General features: G+C 36.1%; 1 protein-coding gene across 1 annotated transcript in view; it reads left to right on the top strand.

The window, feature by feature from the left end:
• Positions 1-955: 955 nt before the first annotated feature.
• LOC138691229 (uncharacterized) overlaps positions 956-27,167 on the top strand; it is a 62,927-nt gene continuing 36,715 nt past the window's right edge. Inside the window, exon 1 of the mRNA XM_069813037.1 lies at positions 956-1,102. Coding sequence (XP_069669138.1) covers positions 1,022-1,102 — 81 coding nt within the window. The 5' untranslated portion in view covers positions 956-1,021. The remainder of the gene's footprint in view (positions 1,103-27,167) is intronic.

Below are 27,167 nucleotides of genomic sequence, written 5' to 3'. Positions count from 1 at the left end.
TCCGTGGCGCTACAGCCCGTGGAGGACCTAGACCGACCAGCCGGCTGCTGGCCTCACGCCCACATGCCGAAGCAGAGGTGGACGATCATCCAACCAGAATGGAGGTATCGAGTGGTTAGCACGATGATCCCCCCAGCCGTTATAGCTGGCATTCGCAACCGGATTTCGCTATCTATCGTAGCTCCTCAAGTGCATCACGATGCTGGGTGGGCACCGGTCTCATACACTGGCCGAAATTTCATGAGAAAATTTCTTCCCCATGAGGACTCGAACCAGCGCGCATTCCGTAACGCGAGTCCAAGGCAGGATGTCTTAGACCGCGACGCCACGGCGCGGGACACAATAACACTTAGCCTTCCGAAATAATACCCTCAAGATCTATCCGGCTATATTTTAATAGTGACGTCAGAGCCAACTGGCTAGACTCCTAAATTGAGACAACTCATTCTGCATGTGATTTTCCGTCGTTTTCCTAAGATGCTAAGACAAATGGGCCACGAACCTACATCTCCCTCCCCACACAAGTTCCGGAATTTTTCCAAATTAAAAGCGGATTGCAACAGTGCCACTCTATGTGCAGGCTTTAAACATCTTTCGTCGTTCCTGTTCTGTCATGCTTCTCTCCCCCCTCTCACGTGGTACCTACTAGATTACGGTTATTTTCGACATCCCCTACAAAATTCACTACAGTTCCTTCAGTGGAACGGCGAAACTCGAAGTGAGACTAAATGGCCAACAGGCTTGGAGCTCACATACTCAGTTTTCCTCAGCCCCAAATTCCCTTGGAAGATCGCGTTTTCGCGTACGGTACGTTTCAAAAGTTTCTCCTCCCAGTTCTCATCGACAGCGACAATGACATGCAATGAGCAATACAGTATATTATTCCGTTCGATCGAGATGATACTGCGAAGGTCTCTCCTACGGAGTTCAAACCACTTGACCTCTCTTCGTCGAAAACCGCCTAATTACGTATTATAATGACGTGCTAACCTTGCCAGTGGAGTGGCACACAGACTGTGAGATGGCTGCATCGGACCTGCTGATCTGCTCTGACGACATCCCGCCCGGGAAGTGCGTGCTGTACCACCGCGACATGCTCAAGGTGAGGCATTGCTGTCCACGCCGTAGTGATAGGAAAACGAGCCACTTGTAGGCCTACTTTCTCATTATTACAGGTACAAATTTTAGGCGCTGCAACGAAAGTTTCTTTGCCAGAAATTACATCCCACGAAGCGAATATGAAACAACACTCTTGATCATTGGTGTACGCAGAATTTTGACAAGGGGGTCATTATTAAAATTGTTTAAAATTTACATTATCACTATTTTAAATGTTGTATATTATTATGTTACGGTATATTTATTAATATTATACTATGTTCTAATAGAATATAATATTCATGAATATCCTTATAAAATCTTTGAAACGTAATTGCTCCACTCCATCCAATTTTTAACAAATTTTAAACTCTGTTTAATTTTGTATAATAAAAAATGTTTGTGTCGTTATTACACTTACACAAGAAGTTTATATTAAAAATATGAACTGTCAAATCCAAAACGTTAAACGAACGTTTCACAATAACGTCAGAACTCAAACTAACAAATGGGCGAATATTGCTCTTAAAATGAGTTTGAGATCGACAATGCACAATATTTAACATCTGTACTGCAGACCTGTCAAGACCACCTTTTCAATATGTTGCACAACAAGTTAAATTTCGTATTGTGTCGGCTTCATTTTATTACAAGGTCGATACTGTTTTGGTTGTACCTATCTGCACCTTTTCTCAATGTTCCTTTTTGCACCTTTTTTGGGGGAGGCACACTTTACCGGGTTTTCATTTTTACAAAAAAAAAAATGAACAAGGAAAAGCAAATTAATTGAAATTATTATTATTATTATTATTATTATTATTATTATTATTATTAGACTATTATTATTAATTAAACAACACAAGTACAAATACTGTATAATATAATGAAAGATACATTATATTCTTCACCTGACATAATTAGGAACATTAAATCCAGACGTTTGAGATGGGCAGAGCATGTAGCACGTATGGGCGAATCCAGAAATGCATATAGAATGTTAGTTGGGAGACCGGAGAGAAAAAGATCTTTGGGGAGGCCGAGACGTAGATGGGAGGATAATATTAAAATGGATTTGAAGGAGGTGGGATATGATGATAGAGACTGGATTAATCTTGCACAGGATAGGGACCGATGGCGGGCTTATGTGAGGGCGGCAGTGAACCTTCGGGTTCCTTAAAAGCCATTTGTAAGTAAGTAAGTATAATGAAAGATACAAGATAACGCAAAACCACAATACAGTAAGATTAAAAAAAAAAATAACACGTTCCTCTTCATTAAAGTTACAAATCATACTTAAACTACAGGCCTATTGGGAATATAACACAATATACATAGACTATAGAATTATTGTATTAATAAATGATAACTGGTCACATCCGAAAAAGTAAGAATGCTGCTTCTATCAGTGTACTCGTATTTTATCTGTAACACCTGTTTGCAAACTATAGAAAGAATTAACATTCTGTAGACCTGTACAGGACAATGTAGCAAGGTGCTAATAACAGTTCTAAGTGTGGAATATAACGTTAATGTTATAGAAAAAATCGGGAATGGTAGAGAGAAAGCTGGCGTGAATTTTGTTTTATAAAAGAAGAATTGAGAATGATTTAAAGATGCAGTATTTTGCAAAACGGAAACAGAAAAAAATACAGATTTTTTTCAGTCTGCATTCTCAATTGTGATTATCGTAATTACTTTATATTACATAATTAACTACGTATTTTATTTTCTACAATCCAGTAGGCCTACAGTATATTTGTCAAAATAATTAAAAAACGGCGTAAAGTATTTAAAAAGCTATAGTACTTTAGGTCTATATAAAATTGAAATTCAATTACAGTCATTTATAAAATGCGTAACATTATGAATATAAAGTACATTATTTCTGTTTAGAATTTTACTTACGTGTTGTATTTATTTACTTATTTATTATTAATACATTTATTCATTGATTTATTGTCTTATTTATTTATTTTCAGAGCGACACTCGTTTATTGCGGCATAATTTCTTTAGTCCTTCCGATAACACTACAACAGAGTTCAGCTGTGTGTGAATATCCCTTGTGCATAGGAATGGACTCATTCATATTGTTGAGTTTATCGGATATAACGTAAGCATTTCCGTGGGAAACTATGTTGAATTTCCGTTCGACAAAATTATTTCGTTTTTTTTTTTTTTCGTAGGCCAAATACAGACGTTACATGTCGAAATAGAGGAAAATAAAATAAAAGGAAAGAACAGGCAGAAAAACAGAAAAGGAAAAGAAAGTGAAACAAGAAGAAAGAAAGAAATATGAAATAATAAAATGACAAGCAAAGGAGAGGAAAGAAAAAGAAGAATGTCACTCATTCATTCATTGTTCTGCCCAAGGGCAGGTCTTTCACTGCAAACCCAACTCTCTCCAATCTATTCTATTTTCTGCTTTCTCTTTGTCCCCTCATGTGATCCATATATCTTAATATCGTCTATCATCTGATATCTTCTTCTACTCCAAACTCTTCTCCCGTTCACCATTCTTTCCAGTGAATCCTTCAGTAGGCAGTTTCTTCTCAGACAGTGACCCAACCAATTCCTTTTCCTCTTCCTGATCAGTTTCAGCATCATTCTTTCTTCACTCACGGTTTCCAACACAGCTTCATTTCTTATTCTGTCTATCCACTGCACACGTTCCATTCTTCTCCATATCCACATTTCAAATGCTTTTATTCGCTTCTCTTCACTTCGTCGTAATGTCCATGTTTCTGTCACATACAATGCCACACTAAGAAGGATGTATAGATGGACAATGTATGAACAAGGCAAAGAATATGATTAGATAGAAAATAAAATTAAGGAAAATAAATTGAACTGAAAATGACGAAAAAAAGAGAAAAAAAAGAAGGAAGGAAAAATAAAAAATATACGAAGAAAGCAAGAGTAAAGAGTGGAAAGAAAGAAGGACAGAGAATAAATAAATGGAAGGAAATTAAAGAAAGAAAACAGATAAAAATAAGGTAGCAAAAATATCGATTTAAGAAAGAAGAGGAGCAAGAAATATAAAATAAAGAAAGAAAGAATGAGAACGGAAGTAGGCCTAAGAGATGAAAAGAGGAAGAAATGTGAATGAGGATATAAAGCGGGAGGTAATCATATAACAATGAAAACGGAAGAAGAAAGGAAGTGAAAATGAAGAAACATAATTAATAAGTTACAAATAAATACATGATAAAATAAATAAATAGATTATAATGAAAACAGAAGTATAATAATAATAATAATAATAATAATAATAATAATAATTATTATTATTATTTATTTATTTAATCTGGCAGAGCTAAGGCCAGTAGGTCTTCTCTTCCGCCCAGCCAGACTCTAATTCTACATACTTACATAGTTATTACATTAATATCTAGACCATAAAACAACATGAAAGACCATAAAACAACATGAAGGACTACGCGGAAAAGTGAGTTAATTAAATCTTTCAGCCAGCCAAGCTTTCTGGTTGGCTAAGTGTTGATAGGTGAGAGCATCTTTCACGATATTCCAGTCTCGTTGCAAGTCGCCGTTACATCTCGAGTCAAATAAATTCTGGAATGAGCTGTCAGAGCCCCGTGAGCTGCTACCTGCTTATTGCACAGTTGCAGCTATAACTCTAGGGCGCATTGATATAATTTTTTAACTACTGCTTGTGTTGCTACCTTTTTTTTTTTCATGTTACTGGGCTTTTCCTGGTACGAATATCTCTCGTCATCTTTTCATTATTAACAATTTTATTTGTCTCCATTTTATTGGATGTATTCCGAGAAATTCTCCAGAATATGATCAGTCATAAACTTCAACACACATCATTGTAGCAGAAGATGCTGTGTGCGACATTATTGTCTCGCAACAACGCCCAAACTTTACTGCATTGTAGATAAGCAAGTCCTGTATAGACAATCTATGCGTATACTCTATCAAATTGGTACCTCCGCGTACAAACAAGTTATCGATGAAAATAAAGTTACGAATTGCGACGTCAAGAGGAAATAGATATGGATTTATAGTAGCATATTTGGATTGATGTCTGGAAGAACCAACCACACACGACTGCCAGATGTAATATATTATTATAGACGTATTATTTATCCGGACTTTATTTCTTCCTTGCATTAAAATAAGACTGACTCAGAATAATTTATTTTAGAAAGGTTTCTGCTTCTTTAAATAAGCCAAATCGACGCGATAACAAATGCTTATTTTAATTTTAAGCTGCGTTAGGACTGAAATTTTCAACTTCTATACTTTTTACGCAATCTTTTTCAAATTTTTATCACATACACAGTTAACGTATGCTATCACACCAAATTTGTACTGCAAACAGGTTTTTATTTATTAATTATTTTATTCTTTTTTATCGTCATATACCTATATTTCGTTGCAATTTAAAACTTTCTAAACTGAAATTTAATGATTAGTTACTACAAACGTAGAAAATTAACAATCTCTCTGGGTTTGGTGAGCAACTGATATAACATTTATAGAATTTTTTTTTTAATTCTGAATTTTTTTATTTCCCCACTTTTTGTCACTTTTCGTAATTTTAAAATGTGAAAAATTCAGCAATATACAGTATGATTATATAACTAACACATTTCTTTCTTTCTTTCTTTCTTTCTTTCTTTCTTTCTAAATGAATGGTGCTAGCCACAATTTGTTATAAGTATCTCAAATGTAGAGTATCTCTGGGAGATTGCTAACCGCTATAGCAAATGTTGAAAATGTACCCGGTCTCCTGTGACTAACGTCTTAATGACTTACGGAGTGACAGCTCCAATCGTGCCTGGACGTCCACAACAACCGTGGGCAGCCTAGATGAACGATGTTTGCCTTTTTCACTCACCAGAGATTCAGTTGTTTCCAATTTGTTTACCAGTCCCAGTAGGCCTATTGTGTTTCTTTGAGGGGGGGGGGGAATTACGAACACCAAATTCTCTCTGGTATGCCCTTTGAGTAGCGGTAATTGAATTCGTAATCCAGTATTGCTTCACAAGGAAGAGCCGTTGATTTAATGTGTACCGCATTTTGAGTGACTAAAGAAAATGTCGAAAACAGCAGCCAACAGTAAGGAATAAAGAGTAAACATCTGAGCATCTTGGTACAGGGAATAGAAACTTCTGCTTAATATGACGTTAAAAACTGGTCATTAAGTGAATTTCCAGCCTAATAAATAAATAATTTTCAACATTTGCTATAGAGGTTAGTAATCTCCCAAAGATACTCTACATTTGAGGTAAAACAAATTGTGGCTAGCATCATTCGTTTTGAAAGAAAGAAAGAAAGAAAGAAAGAAAGAAAGAAAGAAAGAAAGAAAGAAAGAAAGAAAGAAATAAATAAATAAAGAAAGAAAGAACGAAAAAGAAAGAAAGAAAGAAAGAAATGTGTTAGTTCTGTATAAATCACTCTGTATAATTTACACTGAACTCAAAAGCAAATTAAATTATTCATACATTTATAAGCATATCCTGGAAGTTTCCAGATGGTACCACAAAATTTGTGACGCCTTACAAACAAAAGTATTGCCTTATTTACCGAGACGCTATTATAATGAAAGGGGAATGTGGAGAGTGTTAGTGGATTGATGAGAAAATCTCTCATAGTCTTATATGGGTACTTCTTAAATATGACGTATCAATATAAACATGCATTTTCATGCAAATCCTTGCTCTAACTACAAAACCAACGGCTTATCTACTAAGACAGCAGATTAATCTGAAGTCCATCTCTATTTACACCTATACTGTTTTTTATACAGAAAGAAACTCACTGTTGAGTAGGTGCAAATCCAGTCTAGGTAATTTAATCTTATAATCAACAAACTTGGATCAACTATTCATAAATAAATGTATACTAAACAAAAAGAGTTAATTAATTCTTCCGTAACCTAGTAGGTTCAGTTTTTGAACACATCATTTACTATAATGTATTATTTTCCATTTAGGATTATAGATGGACTATAGTGAGTGGTGTGTGGGTGTTGATGTGCTTAGTAATTACTATGTAATTGGCGGAGGAAATTGCATACACTCTGATATCAAAGAAGTTGTGTGTCATGTTCATATGTACGAGTATTTCCAGAGAGAATATGAAAATGTAGGTAATAGAGGACAATCAATTTCATTTTTTGGAGAGAATACTTAAAGCTATGGGTGTGTCTTAAATTGGGGTACATAATTACATGAAAGGAAATGAACCGGGAGAAAATCTCAAAGTCCTTCCAAAAAACGTGTTCTACATTTAATCAGGAAACTTTAAGACGGACAGTAGGCCTACTTGCTTTATATAAAGAAGGCTTTATGTCCAGTTTAGAGGATATTTTGCCGGAAACTCGCAAAATACGAAACATACAAATTAAAATGTCACATTTCCCATTGCGGAAAGCACTATAAACTATTGGATACAGCAGAGCAGAAGCGAGGACAATAAGGAAATATTTAATAGTGGCGACATTGTTGCCCGCCGTAACGAATTTTAAGAACAATGAGAAAAATGAGAGAATTGGGAAGACCTATAATATTTTTAATGAAATTATTTTTGGTGCAGTTCTGTATTTATCGTTCATAATATTACTTACTTACTGGCTTTTAAGGAACCCGGAGGTTCATTGCCGCCCTCATATAAGCCCGCCATTGGTCCCTATCCTGAGCAAGATTAATCCATTCTCTATCATCATATCCCACGTTCATAATATTTATTTACTTATTGGCTTTTAAGGAACCCGGAGGTTCATTGCCGCCCTCACATAAGCTCGCCATTGATCCCTATCCTGAGCAAGATTAATCCAGTCTCTACCATCATATCCCACCTCCCTCAAATCCATTTTAATATTATCCTCCCATCTACATCTCGGCCTCCCCAAAGGTCTTTTTCCCTCCGGGCTCCTAACTAACACCCTATATGCATTTCTGGATTCGCCCATACGTGCTACATGCCCTGCCCATCTCAAGCGTCTGGATTTAATGTTCCTAATTATGTCAGGTGAAGAATACAATGCGTGCAGCTCTGCGTCGTTCATAATATTACTTTAGTTAAATTTGTTTTTGTGAACTTAGTTCTGAAATGTCCTATACGATAGCCCCGCCTCAGACCATTTGAAATTTCAGCTGGAAGCTTTCTCCTGTATGAAAAACAGAGTACACCAATCGTTTGATTAACCGCGAGGAAAATCCACTGTGGCTGAGATCGATTCGGCGTCTCACAAACACAAGTGGTTCCCTGTTTATTTAGATGAAGATTATGATGAAAGGAGAAATATGGAGAATGTTGGTGGATTGACGAGAAAAGCCTTGATAATCTTGGCTTTAACCACTACAAAAACTCCACCATCGTCGACATTTAACTCGCTTCAGTTGTCCCAAGATTCCAAGACGGAAGAGGCGAGCACCCTGACAACAGAGGGCAAACAGCGCTATTGGGTCACACAGGGTCTGTTCTATTCGCTGGAATATGCTTTATTGTAACCACAGCCAAAGACGAAATCTCCAACAAAGCAAAAGTAGAAGAATCAATTAGCGAGGGTTGTCAGCGTTCCGATCTATATTAAGATAAATTGATTGGATTACAAGTCAACTAGACATGAAAACTAAATTGTACAAACTCGGCGTAACATCTTTCACAACATATTTCTCACGCACGTGCCATTGTAATGAGAGAGAGCCCGTCTGAATAGATAGCGCCCATTGTGGCGGTCGTGCTCCGTGAAGAATCGTCGAGCGTGCTCCAGTCGTGACGAATTGATCACGCGCTTGCGTATTTCGCATTGCAGAACGAAATGACCCATGCGCCATCCGATCTGTTCCACTGAGTAAGGAGATATCTTGATAGTTTGTCAAGATAGGCAGAACCGTCGAAGATCGCGGCTTTAGATTGTCTTCTTTCTTCACGATGTTAATCACTATGGCAACTCAGAGACGATTCCATTCAATGTAAGAGTTACTCCAGTCACGACACTTTATGAACAATAATAATAATAATAATAATAATAATAATAATAATGATAAAAATAATATTATTATTATTATTTTATTATTATTATTATTATTATTATTATTATTATTATTATTATTATTATTATTATTATTATTATTATTATATTACACAGAATTGGATTCATTTGGAAATTAATACTACAGTTAAGTATTTCAGAATTAACTATTTCAGATCAACTATTTGTTTTTATTGTCCAAGCATTTATTAATTAACTCCATTTGTGCGCGAATAATAATAAATTAAAATTAAGTCCAATATATCGTTAAGTTTTTACACGTTAAAAGCAAACCCTAAACCAACGTCCAGATGGCAAAGGAGATCAGGTAAACCAAGGAAAAATGGCTGGGTGATATAGTAAGGATGTGGCATAAGACGTTGGAGAAAATGTGCCCAGGACAGATGAGTCGGAGACTCCGGTAGGGAAAGCCGGGGCCCTACGTGGATTGCAGCGCCTGGAGATTGATTGATTGATTTTGTAGGTTAAAATGTCTGACGTGAAGCTATTCAAAGTTCGTATGATACCAAAATCACAGACCTACAGGAACTGTATTTAACACGGCCTTCCTGTGTAAAGACATAAATCACTGGAATAAAAAAGCATCAAAATACATTGTTCATGCAGCCGCCACGGTGTTGTAGTGACTAGAGTGCTGGACTCATAAACCTGTGGACCGGGTTCGATCTCCGGTGTACTACCGATTTATAACTTGTGTTGGGCAGGCCCGTGGTCCAAGTAACACAGGTGTTTTCTCTGGGAGCTCCGGTTCCCTTGTGGCATCCCAACAAATCTCCATCATCTCATCTCATCTCATGGCAAGTGTAGCCTCCTATGATGCACCTTGGACGACTCCATCGGTAATTGGTCTACATAATTGACTTCATGTCGAACAGTCAAATACAAAGTACTTACAAATGACTATTGGAGAACCGGAGGTTCATTCCCGCCCTCACATAAGCCCGTCATCGGTCCCTATTCTGAACAAGACATTTTCATTTCGGACTATGTTCTGGTCACGAGACATAATCATATAAGTTACTTTGTCTTTTAGGGATTTACTTCCAAACCTATCTCTTTACTTGCTTCAAGTAAAATTCCCGTGTTTTCCCTAATCGTATATGGATTTTCTCCTAACATATTCACGTCATCCGCATAGACAAGTAGCTGATGTAACCCGTTCAATTCCAAACCCTTTATATTATCCTGGACTTTCCTAATGGCATACTCCAGAGTCTAGAGCGAAGTTAAAAAGTAAAGGTGATAGTGCATCTCCTTGCTTTAGCCCGCAGTGTATTGGAAAAGCATCAGACAGGAACTGACCTATACGGACTCTCCTGTATGTTTCACTAAGACACATTTTAATTAATCGAACTAATTTCTTGGAAATACCAAATTCAATAAGAATACCATATAAAACTTATATTTTAACCGAGTCATATGCGGTTTTGAAATCTATGAATAACTGATGTACTGTGCCTTTATACTCCCCAAATACCCGCCATAGGCCTAGTAAAAAAAACCTTATTCATGTAGGCCTATTAATTAATACGTCATCATTATTGCTGGAATTGCGTATAAAGAGGACATCTCTTATGGCTGAGTGGTTCCTTTCAGGAAATGCTACGACGTACTAATCTCTCAAAATATAAAAACAAATGAGGATGGATCCGCCAACATAATAAGTATATGTTACCCATTCCATTTCATCAATAATATAGGCTAGTAGAAGTATAACTTGGGTCATGAATAACAAATGAAGTTTCTTAATTAACGAATGCATTGCGAGTGGTGTCGACGCAATACCCATAAGGACAATGTAATTTGTGTTACAATTTTCTTGAGTGGTACGCAGAAATACATTCCACGCTAATGGGCCTGAGCACAACAGCCACAAAGCAATTTGAACTCCATCACTGCGAATTTTGAAGAATACAGATCTCAGACCTAAATTAAGAAGAAGAAGAATAAGAAGAAGAAGAAGAAGACGAGAAAGAAAAATTCTTGTGCATCACAATGCTTTCTTTTTATAATTCCATTTTACTGTTGCGAAAAATACACTCTATATTAACCAGACTACACTGCAACTTTATTTCTTCACAAAGATGCACACTTTCCAAAACACGTGCTGCTTTTATTCATCAACAAGTTGTCCTCCGTGATCTAGCTATTACCATCCGTGTGAAGTTAGCTGGTTCAAACACATAGAGGGCCATGAATTTTTAAGGGCAATGAAATACTTAGCACTGGTTCCCTTCGAAAGAGAAGTAAATCTGTGGGTCCCGTTTCGTATTTTACTGCACGTAGAAGCACTCTGTCCCTGATGGAGGACTCAAGGCAAAATTTTCCTGCCACTTCTCGACCACAACAAAATTCAGTGGCCTAAATGCACTTAGGCTTGTCCCCATCTACCCATGGCCCTTACTCGTCAACAGGCAGATGCACAATGTATGTAACAGAAACTGTCGAATACAGCACACTGCTGCTTCGTCTAATGACGAGAGACGTGCAGTTAATAGCATAATGGACAGACAAAGCTGTGATGACTTTATCTAGCCGACAGCAACACATCAAGACATGTGGCACAAATAAATAAAACACTGACAGCACCCCGCTCCTGCTCTAAGAATTAAATAATAGCACCCCAAGCTGCTCGGGCTATCTGAGCGTGTCAGACCGCACCGTGACTAATTGCTGCATTTGCATCCAACACAGAAGCTTACATGTGGGAGCCAAGTCGAGCTGTTTGAAATAACGACCTGCGATCGGTGAGATGCTGATGTGTAGGGCTCGGGTTTCTATGACTTCAGAACTCTGGAAATATGCATGCACTTATCTATACTAATAAAAAATCTGTAGCCGAAATTTTTCTGGTAATTTTCGATTTTCCAAAAATATTTGGTCCTAACATATATAATTAACCAATGAAACCGAAAATCGCTTTTTTGAAATTTTTGTTTGTATGTCTGTCTGTCTGTCTGTATGTTTGTTACCTTTTCACGCGATAATGGCTAAACGGATTTCGATGAAAATTGGAATATAAATTAAGTTCGTTGTAACTTAGATTTTAGGCTATATGGCATTCAAAAACATTATTTAAAAGGGGGGATATAAGGGGGTCTGAATTAAATAAATCGAAATATCTCGCTTATTATTGATTTTTGTGAAAAATGTTACATAACAAATATTTCTTTAAAACTCATTTGCGATATGTTTTATTCTTTGAAAAATTTTGATAGGACTGATATTTAATGAGATAAATGAGTTTTAAAATTAAAATAACTGCCATCTAAGGCAGTGTAACGAAATAAAAAACAAATGACTTCGTCTATAAGGGGCCTTGAACAGCAACAATCGAAAGCTATGAAAGATAGCCTACAGAGAATGTTTCTGTGTTTGTATGAAGTAATATCGGAAGCTAAATTAACCTATTTGTATAATTAATCATTATTTCACCATTGGAAAGTGTAGTTTCTCTAGATGGACATACTGCTATAATGTTATTACAGTAACTTCTGATATAATATAATATAATATAATATAATATAATATAATATAATATAATATAATATAATATAATATAATATAATATAATATAATATAATATAATATAATATAATATAATATAATATAATATAATATGTAATATTATTATAATATAATTTAAGTTATTTGAAGGGTTCACAACCATAGTGGGCCAAGCGCCATTTACTGAATACGTAGAAAACAAGGGTTAAAATTAAGTTATTACCATAATTCAATGGAAACCTATAACAAGTAAAATAAAATATACACATTAAATCTAAATGATGTCAATGTTCATTAAACTATGGTTGCAAGTAATAAAAATTAAGAAACATGTTAAAGGAATTGTCATTGCACCAAATGAGTGTCTCTGGACCAAAATAATCGCATTTTAATTATTTGGATGCAATTTAAATTAAGTAACATATTAAACGATTTATCCTTCTATCAAACACGAATGTTCCCTGGATCAAATGTCCTATTTTAATTATGTAATTACTTTATATTTATTTCTAACGGGTGCAGCGGAGCGCACGGGTACGGCTAGTATTATATAAAAACTTGCAATAAAAAAAATATTGCCCAAAAATTGCTTAGAAAACGTCTTTATTCACCAGTGAACAAAACCGTTTTTGTGAATATTAACCCTCTCAGTGTGGACTGTGTATGAATAGAATGAGTTTGATATCTTTGTAAGAACTTCCGGAAAATACGGATATTTGGTTTATGTAAAGAAATGTTCGATGAGATCATCATCTCACAAAGATCGTTAGAAAACTCAGATGCAGTGTCTGGAGATGAACTGCTGGCTGAGAAATCAGTCAGCAAGCCTATCTGCTTTCTGTAGCGAATTGTTTATTTAAGCAGCTTTTGTGCAATGTCGTTTGATTGTAAAACGTTTCTGAATCGTAACTTTCACTTCACAAATTTTTCAAAATAAAATTCCCCAATAGAATCAAAATATTTTTCACCAAACTCTTTAACAAACCCACGCAATTTCGCACCATCAGAGACTATTTTACTTTAAGCATGTTAAACTAGACTCGTATGCTACTGTAGAACTGAATTCACACTTCACAATAAAGGAGACGAAAGGATTCTGAGAAATGGGGAAAAAAGGGTGAACATGTCTAACGTCTGTCCTCTGCGAGACTAATGTCTGCATCGGACGTTTTCGCTCGAGCGCCAAGTAGTTCATAGCATAGGCCTAATCCGATAGGTAGCGCACATGCATGATGGGTAAAATTGTCGCGAGCGATAAATCCTCGAACGGTATAAGCCGAGCGTTAGACATTCGTTCTTGTTACAGTGATGAACTGTGTAGTAACATCATACATGTTTATCATTTCAAAACTTTGCAGTGTTTAACTAACCTCTCCATAGTACAACTACAACACTTGCTTTAAAATGTAATATAAATGTTGTAGGTAAATGTTCCCCCCCCCCCCACACATAGGAGTTATTTTGTTTTTGTCACATCTGATAGATGTTATTGGATGTAAATGTAATTATTATAAACGGAGAACACAATCACAATAATGCAAGAACCGTATCAAGTTTTCTAGTAATAATAATAATCTCTAATAAATAGTGCATCAATCTTTGCGTCTGTAACAGTTGCGCAGCATGATTATTCGTTTTGTTATATTTTCTGCGACGTTATCTCTGTACTAATATTGTTATTAATCTGCTTCTATATCAATAATATTTTGTAAAACGTTTCTACATTGTCGCAGTATATAGGCAGAACATTATATATGGACCTATCTTATTATGTATGTGGTAAATCAAATATTGAATAATTATTAATTAGCAATAATAACTGTATATCGAAGTTTTTCATACTATTTTATTTATAACTTCATGTTCCTGTTTTGGTACGTTCCATTGACTGTTCCATTAGATGTTTGTCATAAACGCAGAAAATAAAGCCTTACTTTTACCGTGTGAGCAAAACATATGTGTATCTTATCTGTCGCCTTCCATACAAGATAAGACATTTCGGTGAGATGACCTTGTACTGCGCTTCTATTTATTACGAGCGTATCACGGCCGATCTTACCTCACTCGAGGGTACGACATTCGACCGAGTTCAGGCGAGCGATTTAACTTCAATGCAGGCAGCACTCTGGTAACAATCGTCACATGTTTCGGTGGGGTGGAAGGAGTGAAGGCAAGACCAGCCAGAAACAAACTGTCCATATTCCTAACATCTTTTGCTCTTTGTGTTTTGGCATCTTATTGCTGGTAAATTCCGTTACTTTCAAACTTTATTTAACCACAAAATATTTCTAAGAAAAGGAAATTCAAAATAAATAATCAAACGCAAATAAATTATCTTACCATTATTGACACAAAACATGTGAATAATGTTTGGAGAACTCCTAAAACACTAAATTGTAATTTGACCAAAAATATGCTTATATACAATTTTTGGTTGAATGTGGTAATGCTAAAATATGGTAAAATATGCATTTATATCACCAATAAAATCGGGTCATCGTGTTTAGAAAAGCTAGCAATGTGTTTAATTTAACTTAAGTTTGTAAACAAAGACCAGGATAAAAATATGGCATGTTACAGAAATTCGAGCCCTGCTAAAGACTATGATACTGAAATTGAGAGATGTTGACGGAATGTTGTCAATTTTGAGAATTTGGGAGAAAATCGAAAATTGCTAATCGTGACTTCATCCACCACAAGTGTCATTATGAATTTTGAAAAGTCACAGCCTGCCCGGGGTTTGAACTTGATTGTCTGACAGATTGATGGTCTAGACCAGCTGTCGTCAGAACACTGCACTCTCGAGCTGGCGTCTCTTACCCGCAAGTCTCTTACAGCACCAGCAGCGGCTATGCTTCCTCCTGCACGGGGGTGCATGTCGCCATGCACTGCTTACCCGTAACCCATTTCAGTGAGTGCTGACGACCACTGGTCTAGACCATGCAGCTACTAGTAGATGAAATTATATTTATTACTTCATTTATTAAAAAGTAGACTTAAAATATAAATTATTTCTTTCCGCAGAGCCAGTGAGAGGGAAGGAGAAACGTGAAGAGGGTGAAAGAGAGATGGGAAGAGGTGGAGAGAGAGAGAGAGAGAGAGAGAGAGAGAGAGAGCTAGTGGGAGAGTGAGAGAGCAAAGAGGGGGAAAGGAACATCATCGGGATAACAGCCCTGAGTGATCAGGGATAACAGTCAAAACGTGTTTAGGGGACTGTTTAAATCTGTAAATGTACTTACACGTCCCTCAATCAGAATACCCCCTCCCCTATGCAGCGCAAGAACAGGAGTAAAAATGTTTAATTATTAATTAGAAATGTGTGCTTCTACAAACTGCGCATTTAGGTGTCGAAGATGACTACAAGTGCCAGTTTTATTAAAATTTGCAGGAAACATTGTCTGGAAACTCGATATCAAGAACGTTCTGAAATATTGGAATACGATTACCAAGCAGCAGCAGCAGCAGCATTCAATATTATCACTGCAAGTGTGTCCTTACTAGCCCCACATCTTTAATTCCGCAGTAGCGTTATCTAAATGAACGGCAGTCCAACTTGCTATTCTGGAAGCAGGAATAATTCTCTCATCGGAAAGAAGATAAGAAGGCGCAAGTTCGAACACACATTCCAATTAATTAAAAACGAATCGACATCCCCAAACCATTCAAACTTAATTCAACCTCTTTACAAGTTAATAGGCCTACAAGGGAGATATCATCTTCTTTCTTCTAGAGTTCCTTTATTTAGTAAGACAGAGTTGGGACAACGCAAGCCTACATTCATAGTATAACGATCCCGAAATTGACGTATGCAAGAATCTTCGTTTCGTTGCTTAGGCATTTTCCTAGTTTACGCCAATTTCTGGATCATTATTACAATCAGCGCGCCTTGCACTTTCTTACTCTATAAAGGGTGATTCAGTAAAAGCGTGAAAAATTAAGCAGGAAATAGTGGATGCTCTACGGAAAATTTCGAGATAAGGAACTTGGGGTCTGTGAAATAGATTAAGTAGATATGAGCTTAAACATATCTATCGATATCGCTTACTGTTTTCCTTATCATTTACATCTATATTTAGGTACATTTATTTACACTTACTACAGTAGAACCTCTATTATCCGTGGTAATGAAGGGGATAGACTGAACGGTTGATCGAAAAAAAATCGGATAATCCGTACCAGTCATGAAAGATTTTGTAATTTCCTCCGTCGTCTTGTATTTAACTCGCTAGGTAGTGGATCAGAAGTTCACTAATTTTAAGTCTGGTTGTCAATGACGGGTTTTTAAGGGGCAAGGAAGCCCTTTGTAATGATTGTCTCAGGAAAGACAGGAACAAAGGAGGTCTCATGTTGTAGATTTACATATCTTTTTACACTTTCTCCTTGTTTTTTTTATTAAATCGCGCAGTTGTAATTCCAATCTCGTATTCTGATGCGAGATGAGCCATAATTTCTCTTTCTCAGAGACGCGCTGACCGTTACTCCACAGGTGTGGACCAGTAGGTCTATGTATGCGAGTGGGTAAAATTCTCTCTGCTGTGGATTTGTCGTCCCTGATGACGTTGATGACAATTAAGAGAAATAAATATATATTTTTTTTAATTTTCGTCTTCCACAAAGGCTGTTAAGTGTCGTACGCAGTGGATTTGCGGCAGGCTGACCATACGACGGTACTTACGTTAGTCCCGCTGCGTGAAGGCAGATTGTGATGTTGGAAACCATCAAGAGTCTAGAGCAGCCGTGGCGAGAACGTGACTCGCGAGACATTGTGGCTCGCAGTGATAGCTGTGCATTTCGCTTGCCCTCTAACCTCCGCCAACCCCCACCCTCTCACTCACTGGAGTCAAAATCCGTTCCATTTGTATTTGTCTCTGACCTGCGAGTGGCATATGTCTCTCTCGAAACCATGTACGACAGTTCCAAGTAGGATGGGAGGACGCATTTTTTTGCTGTCAATATGATGAGAATATTAAATGTATGATTTGTTCACAAGTATTACGAGGAAAACGGTTGTATAACATAAAACGGCATTATACTACATGTTACTGATGAAACATTAAAAGGTTAAGTGTTATTGTTGTTGTTATCATCATCATCATCATCATCATCTCTGTACGTCGACCCTTTTTCAGCAGGTGTACGAATAATGCGGTTAGATCTTCAATTTAAACTCACAGATTTACAATGTGATGTTAAATGAAAGCTAGATGTAAGGACTTGACAATTCTTGAACTTTCAAATCTTTGCCAAAAAATAAATATCCGAAGCTTCGTTCTTTCGCTTGCTCTTTTGAAGCCATGTTCGCTACAACTTACGTTCGTGAAAAATTATTTTAAACAATTTAAAATAGTAAAACCCAAATTTAGATCACGACTGACAGACAAATACTTTCGTGATCAACTACGACTGGCAGTAAGTGACATAATTTCTAATTTTGAAATTCTATCGCAGAGACATTCTGAAGACAGTTAATTTTAGGTTGTGATATTGTTCATTTATTGTTCATTTCTTTCTTCGTTACACGTACTAAACATTAGTTTGTAGCCTTGTACTGTACAAAATTATATTTAAGTGCTTGACGTAAAGAAAATGAAAATCCGTTAATAAGTCAGACAGTCGCTTCACCTCCCCTTCGGGTGTCCGCCTCCCTCCATAGGTGCCATGCACGTTGCAGGTTACACAGTGGCTCGGCGCACGATTACATTTTCGCCACCGCTGGTCTAGAGTGTAGACTGTCTTGTGTTAATGACGTCCTCCTTCATAGCCAGTTAACGTCTCAGAGCACTACCCGAAATAAGACGCGGCCGCTCTCATATCTTTACGAGTTTTGTTTGGGAGACTCGCAGCATATTTATGTACCCTTCCATCCACGCGCCCCTCGATACTCCGCCCGCCATCATTTTTAGAAATGGCGTTTCTTTTATGCATCAGTCTTGGGCGAAAGAGAGTCATGACTAACGCATGAGACGCCTCAATCAGTTGCTTCCAGCCTTATGCTCGGATTGGACCGCAGAAAGGCCCTCTCACCCACAGACTGTTACCAATCATTGTTCACCACAGTATGATCCACAAAGTATGACTTATTTCCACAACTGTCGAGTGTATAGTATACATTACAGGCGCTTAGAACAATGACTGGCAACCTGTCACTAAACACTATTTACTACATTGTGTTCCTCACTTGCGGAAAGAGGCAGAGCCGTCGATTTATGAATATTAGGCAACATTCATACGAGTATAGCAATATTTCATGTGAAGAAATCACAAAGGCAACATTGATGAAAGCAATAAAAACTGTATGAAACTGTACTCCAAAATGAAAATATTAAAAGAGGTAGTAGCGTTATCCCTTCTACGAATCCCAGCACTTTTCCTAATGCAATTTTCGGAATGGAGAATATCCCAAACAGCATTATTCCAAAATACAAATTTGGAAAGCCAAATTTACAAAGGGACATTTCCTGAATGCAATTTATCCGAATGCACTGTTTTCCTAAACTATTATCCGAATTGTTTTTCGGAAGTGCAACCGACTTAGTGTTAGTCTCTCATTTAACTATTTTTTACAAATCATTTAACAATATTGTTTATATATATATATTTGACCTTTAAGCATACTGAAATTTTAAAAATCTGTGTACAGTGTTTACATTAGCCCTTTTATTGGAATTTTGCAGATCTGTTTACAGTTTCTTCAGACAATGAATGGTCGTAGACTATGAGATTATGAAGTTGAACAACCAATCCGCAGATTAGTATAGGAAAATTTCATTATTGGTGCTCACACTTTTTTTATAATGTTAGTGATGTACTCACCAACACATAGCCTACCCGTATACTGTAGATCTATTGCTCATAGCTCCTAACGATGCCAGTTATATAGCCTATTCACAAATGAAGAGTCCACTGCAAGAATGATGGATGTCATTTGGAATACATTTTGCAGGAGAAGCAAATGAAAATTTGAAATGCTTAGCGCTCAAAGCTTAACTGAGATTTTCCGATCATTACTGGACAATGACTATCAGTGTTAATGCCATATAACTCTCTATGTACATTCTATATGTCTTAAGCTATGCATTGACAGTCTTGGTTCATTTTCGACAAGAAAGTGACATCCATCATTCTTGCAGTGGACTCTTCAAATATAATATATAAACTTATTTCTCTCAGTGTCTGTTAACGATTGTGATGCACTCACAAAGACATAATACACTTATTACTGATAGTTTTTGATAATGGTGTTGATACACTCAAAAAGAAACATACTTATTGCTCACAGCTATCTACAATGAAAGTGATACATTCACAATCGTATAATACAATAGGCCTAATTTCTCAAAGTTTCTAATAAAGATTAAATTCACGCACAAACGCATGTTTTGTTTTCACTTTCTATACTTATGAATTCACAAACTCAAACATAATGTTTACTGATTCTGAAATTGCCTAAACACAAAGAAACACGAAAAATGCACATATATCACTTTGATATTGCTATTAATACAATCATAGGCACCTGCTCACCTACTTCATACACTTCCTGATACTAATACAATGACAAAGAGAAGCGCATGGAATGCTTACATTTCATGATGCTGATGGAACAAACCTGAATAATGTAGCATCATCTATTGGGTCCATAATTTTATTTATTGAAGTCTTACATGAGAAAGAATAGAAATTAATTGACAAATTTTATGTCCAACGCAAAACAACAAATTCAATTGAATTATTTACTTACTTACTTACAAATGGCTTTTAAGGAACCCGAAGGTTCATTGCCGCCCTCACATAAGCCCGCCAGCGGCCCCTATCCTGTGCAAGATTAATCCAGTCTCTATCATCATATCCCACCTCCCTCAAATCCATTTTAATATTATCCTCCCATCTACGTCTCGGCCTCCCTAAAGGTCTTTTTCCTTCCGGTCTCTCAACTAACACTCTATATGCATTTCTGGATTCGCCCATACGTGCTACATGCCCTGCCCATCTCAAACGTCTGGATTTAATGTTCCTAATTATGTCAGGTGAAGAATACAATGCGTGCAGTTCTGTGTTGTGTAACTTTCTCCATTCTCCTGTAACTTCATCCCGCTTAGCCCCAAATATTTTCCTAAGCACCTTATTCTCAAACACCCTTAACCTATGTTCCTCTCTCAGAGTGAGAGTCCAAGTTTCACAACCATGCAGAACAACCGGTAATATAACTGTTTTATAAATTCTAACTTTCAGATTTTTGGACAGCAGACTGGATGATAAGAGCTTCTCAACCGAATAATAACACGCATTTCTCATATTTATTCTGCGTTTCATTTCCTCCCGAGTGTCATTTATATTTGTTACTGTTGCTCCAAGATATTTGAATTTTTCCACCTCTTCGAAGGATAAATCTCCAATTTTTATATTTCCATTTCGTACAATATTACAAAATTGAAAAAAAAATATTGTTTCCAATTTATGATTTCACTATTAATTTTTCCCCCATTGTTGTTGTATTAGGTAGGCTATAATTGCGACAAATATACCAATTTCTTATATTTTCGCTATTAATTCATCAATCTTCTACAGCAGGAACTGTAAGGTAGATCACGGTTTATCACTGTTGGTCTGATTTTATATTTGAAGATTTCAGTGCCAGAACAAAGACATTCTTATCCTTCATTATTCTTGTGAATGGTTTCATTTTTTATTTCTGGCTTGTCATAATGCTGATTGTGGTGCCATCTTGGTGAAGCTGCAGAAAACCCCGACATATGTGCATAGACCGGGGAATCGCATTACAACAGCCCAAGAAAACAGACTCAGATGTCCATTCCTTGATTGTAATAATAAGGAGCTGAGATGGAATTTATATCCTTGCGCGGCGTCTGTTTCGTGCTTTCTATTTCCATCGCCATGTTTTATTCATATCTTTTTTATGTCTGAAGGAGCTACGATACTTTTATATCTATTTTTGTTCTAATAAAACGAAACGTTGTATTATCTTCCTTTTTACTCTCTTGGCAATTCTGCCACATAGCGAACTATCATAATGCTTGACATCTGACGTATGAAAGCAAACAAGTTTTACTGTCTATCGAGGAATCAAACCTCTAACTTTATCGTCGCTTATTACAGTCTGCGGATGCAGTAATTCAGGAGTAGAGTAAAGACAAATATCGTAACTTGTGTTACTATTATCAACGACACACTAGGTCGAGCTTGTTCTCAGATGGACATAATACTAGCCATAATTAATGCCATTTTTATACCTGGAATTTTGTAAGTTTGTAATATTCACACTGTATTTGTAAGTTGTCCATGGAATTTAGAGAAGACTACCGTTGTAATTATTACGTAATGCTAGCGTATGGCAATCGTCAACTATTAATTTAAATAAAAAAATATGGAGTTAACAAAGTTAGAGTTTCAGTTCTTCTTAGGCACTATTGCAAATACGATTACCAAGATTGGGCTCGAAAGATAGGTTGTGTGTTGTGTTGGGTGAAGGAACTGCCAATGAGAATGTAAGAAGTTATACGCAGGGTGTTAGGAGTGTTCCTGCAAATAATTTTAGAAGTAATCGGGTATGGTATAACCAAACCACATTATGGAAAGAATTTCTCATTCTTCGTAGTTATTTTTAGAAATAAAAAAGTCATACTTTTAGATCCTTCCAGGCAATTTGTTTTACCAACGAACGCCTGGCTAGTTACGCGGAGGACCAAGCTTGTGGGGGTTGTCTTCGTCCAGGTTTACCATGAAGGACTTGTACTGTAACACCTAACCCAGAGCTGGGCAGCAAGAGCGGATTCTACTCTCTCACGGGGAGTCATATGATTTCTCTTCATCCCCTTTCTTCCCCACCGAACACCGCGCAGCGATGATTCATTGACGGATGAATATTAAGCGTCCCCGTTTAGAGACTAGTTCCGCTCCCGATGCCCAGCTCTGACCTAACCAAATAATTTAACGTGTATCCAAACACAATACTTTTATACATTAACACATGCGATTAAATTGATTATTTAATTTGTACCGTAATACGTTCGGATGTCGAACATTTTTTATTTTCATAAATATAGTAAACTACAAGGAAACAAAATAATTTAAAGTAATGTTATCTAAATTATCAAAATAAAAATGGCTTTATAAATTATATGGAATTTATTCTAAATAATCACGAAAGAATTAAAATAAATTCACATTTAAAAATAATTTATAAATTCTTAACAATAGCGTAGAATATTTTTTAGAACAGTTGTGTCACATAATGAAGAAGACTTCGTTACATTATGGTCCACGATCGGTCCGAGGACGAAGAGATTGAGTGTTTTGGTACACAGCAAAGAATACTAATTTATTTGGAATCCTACGATTTGGAAATCGTAACCAATAGAGCTCCCTTGCTACTATTGCAGATTCTCTTGCTGTCCCGTACATTAAACGAATATCGGCTAATTCGACATCAGTTAATGATTCCATAACGTCAAGTAAGCTTTTACAAGGTTAATGACCCTTAACCAACTTAGAAAGAGTGTTCTTGCTTGAGTATATTATGTGATCGAAAGACGTGCGAATAGTCTAAACTGTTAGGCGTTTCATAGAACGACTATTCATAACACATCAGACCGTAAAATACGTGACACATTTATAAAAAAGCTATTAGAGCAAGGGAAAAAGCAAATAGAGTGTTATTTTACATGTATTTTTCTTAAAGAAATGTCAACATATTTGCACGTATAAACCTAACAACCTGTAAAGATACAATCCGAAAGTCTCCAGTGATAGTACTTGAGAACTCACGCAGAGCTTTGGAAGAAAATTCATCAAAAAGCACTCTAGGCTGCCAGAATAATCTATACTAATGATAAATCTGTAGCCAAAATTTTTCTGGTAATTTTCGATTTTCCAAAAATAATTGGTGTTAACATGTATAATTAACCATCCTGAAACCGAAAATCGCTTTTTTGAAATTTTTGTTTGTATGTCTGTCTGTCTCTGTCTGTCTGTCTGTCTGTCTGTCAGGATGTTTGTTACCTTTTCACGCGATAATGGCTGAACGGATTTATATGAAAATTGGAATATAAATTAAGTTCGTTGTAACTTAGATTTTAGGCTATATGGCATTGAAAATACTTTATTTAAAAGGGGGGTTATAAGGGGACCTGAATTAAATAAATCGAAATATCTCGCTTATTATTGATTTTTGTGAAAAATGTTACATAACAAAAGTTTCTTTAAACATGATTTCCGATAAGTTTTAATCTTTACAAAAGTTTGATAAGACTGATATTTAATGAGATAAATGAGTTTTAAAATTAAAATAACGCCATCTAAGACGGTGCAATGAATTAAGAACAAATGACTTCGTCTATAAGGGGCCTTGGACAACAACAATCGAAACAGGGGCCTTGGACATCAACAATCGAAAGCTATTAAACATAGCCTACAGACAATGTTTCTGTGCTTGTATGAAGTAATATCAGAAGGTAAATTAACCGATTTGTATAATCAATTATTATTTCACCATTCGAAAGTGTAGTTTCTCTAGATGGACATAATGCTATAATGTTATTACAGTAACGTCTGAGTAAATCGAGGACAGGTAAGATTAAAATAGCTTCTTATGCACAGAAAATTTGATAGGCTATTTTGTACATTCGTTTTCTGTATTTCTTAAAATAATATTTATGTACACTCATTTTAATCTCAGAGAATTAACGAACAACGAGAGTGTATTGATTTAGTATGCAGTAATAGTACGTTAGCTTAGCAATCCATTATTTTATAATTCAAATTTTAATTATGCTCAATTGAATCGTGTTAAAATACATAAAATATATATGCAATAAATGCAATACAAAAAAAAATTGGGTAATGAGCCAAGCAGATTATGTTGCGCTGTTGTAAAAGTTGTTCCCTGGATCAAACGTCCTATTTTAATTATGTAATTACTTTATATTTATTTCTAACAGGTGCAGCGGAGCGCACGGGTACGGCTAGTATGTACATAAAAATGTTTACGGCAATAGAGTGAATATCGTACTTCGTACAGTAACTGGTCCAATCCATGAAAATGACCAATAGAGGAAAAGAAACAATAATGAATTATATAAAATATATTAATATCATAAGAGCAGGAAGATTAAGATGGGCTGGACAAGTTGTAAGAATGGACAATTCTGAGAGTCATAACTGGTAAGTCTGGAGGACGATCTAAAACTCGATGGCTGGATGGAGTGGAAGAGGATTTAAGGAATATAGGATGGCGTAATTGAAGAATGCAGCAAACAACAGACTGACATGGCAGAAAGTCATTGAAGAGGTCAAGGTTATCTAGAGAGTGTAGCGCCAACGAAGAAGAACAGTGAATATCGCTGTCGTCAACTTGTCACTAATCCCACGGATGATAGGATCACGAAGAGAATCGTAAAATATGATGAAAATGAACATATTATTTCAAGCAGTTGCTCAGTCTGCCAGGGATTTTACTAAACAAAGTGGTTTGAGCTTAAAACAATGTTATGTGCCATGTGGAAAATTGTTCTAGCTGCTTAGAATAAAGCTGAACATCAATGGTACGCCAGTTTGGAACCAGCTCGAAGTGGTTACGAACCCTAATTCTTTCATGATGATGTTTTGAAAGAACATGAACACAGGAACTGTATACCGGTAGGCCTACATACGAACCTGAAGAGCTAAGGTAAACTTCTGGGTAATAGACGATAATTATACACAGTATGTAAAGGATGTAAATGATATTTTGTTATTGAAGTGTTGTATCAGTGAAGGATTATGTTGTGTCAGTGAAGTGTGTTGTGTCAGTGAAGTATGTTGTGTCAGTGAAGTGTGTTGTGTCGGTGAAACGTGTTCCTGTCAGGGAAGCTTCATAGTTTATAGTGGTAGTGCAAAGTATTTGAACAGTGAAATGTTTTTGAAGTGTTAGTGAAATCAGGATAGAATCAGTGAAATGTGTCGTAGTTCCAGTGCAGTGAGTGAGTTGACAGCGAAATGAGTGTAATGTAGAAAGGTACTTGTGCAGATATGAACATATCATACTCGTGGGTTTTAGTTCGAACTTAGATTTAAGATACAAATTAGATTTATTTTAAATGTTATTTTAAGTGATCGTTTCATTTAATTTAGGATATTCCCTATTATTATTATTATTATTATTATTATTATTATTATTATTATTATTATTATTATTATTATTATTATTATTATTATTATTATTATTAATTATTTGTATTAATTATTGGTATTATTATTAAGTGTATTTTTAATTAACAAGTTTATTATTGTCATTATTGAGTGTAATTAGTTACCACTGCCACCGGGTATATACCCATTGCAGTGTGAATACATACATACAATATAAATAATGCTACTTTTTGGAGGAGGTTAGGCAAAAGAAGAAAATAAGAAACATAAAAAAGAAGAAATATGAAATAGGAAATAACAAGGAAGAAAACTTGATAACTGACAACTTCGTGACTCTATTTCAATTCGTACACATAAAAGCTTATGACAGACTAAAGAATGTCATCAACGTAACACCTATAAAAAAATGCACATAGCCTATCAGCTTATAGTTTCCTACCACAGAATTAAAATATGACGAAAGTAAATGAGAAGAATATTCAGTAAAATGAAAAGACAAAAAAGAAGGGATTGAAGAAGAAAGAGAAAAGAAAATTAGGGCACAAGAGAATGAAAAGCGAACAAGCAAATATAAGGATTAAGTTAAAGACCAGGCAAACGAAAGAGAAGGGCTGACATATATTTTAAGTTGACTCCCTCTGACTTACGTAATTGGTATTCTTCCATTACAACTAGTTGTCATAGGGTTCCCTGGTGATAGCATTTTGCCATTCTTTCAGTATCATCAATTTGTCATAATCATGAGTTTCTTTCACACTAGACTTTCGCTATTATTCCACTACAACCATGCTGCCACGACCATGAGATTCTTTGACGTTACTAAATCTCTTTTCTTCCATTATAACTATGTTGTCAGGAGCATGAGTTCTTCTCACGTTAGTATTTCGCCATTCTTATACCTATTAATACGAGATAGTTCGTAATCTCGTCCTAAATGCGTGTTTTACATGAATCTACAACTAATCTTCCCGGAAAAATCGTACCGCGACAATTCGTCCCAAACTATTTGTCAAAACGCGTTTTGGTACCGGTACAAGATTTGTACCGTGACAAATCGTTCCAAAGTGTTTTTCTCAACATGTCTCAGTCCCACGTTTGTGCCAAATAAGTCATAAATATTGTCAGTTTACTGTCGGCATTGAAAGAGAGGAGCCACCGTCTGCCGACCTTATCAATTTGGAAACGGTCTGGTATGACTTCCAAAACAGCCAGGGATTTAGGATCGGGAAGTAAATTTTCTTTACGAACCCTTTGCACCAAACGATTTATGATTGATATTTTTTTAAGTTTTAAATACGTCTCACTTGACACCGTACTGACATGACGATCCACTATTGAAGATGTTGCTTCGTTGGATGACTGCGCTGACTCTTTCATCTCTGCTAAGAC

Source organism: Periplaneta americana, chromosome 16 (genome assembly GCF_040183065.1).
Source record: "Periplaneta americana isolate PAMFEO1 chromosome 16, P.americana_PAMFEO1_priV1, whole genome shotgun sequence".
Classification (NCBI taxonomy): Eukaryota; Metazoa; Arthropoda; class Insecta; order Blattodea; family Blattidae; genus Periplaneta; species Periplaneta americana.
The sequence above is the reverse complement of the archived record's forward strand: the minus strand, read 5'-3'. Positions and strand labels throughout refer to the sequence as shown.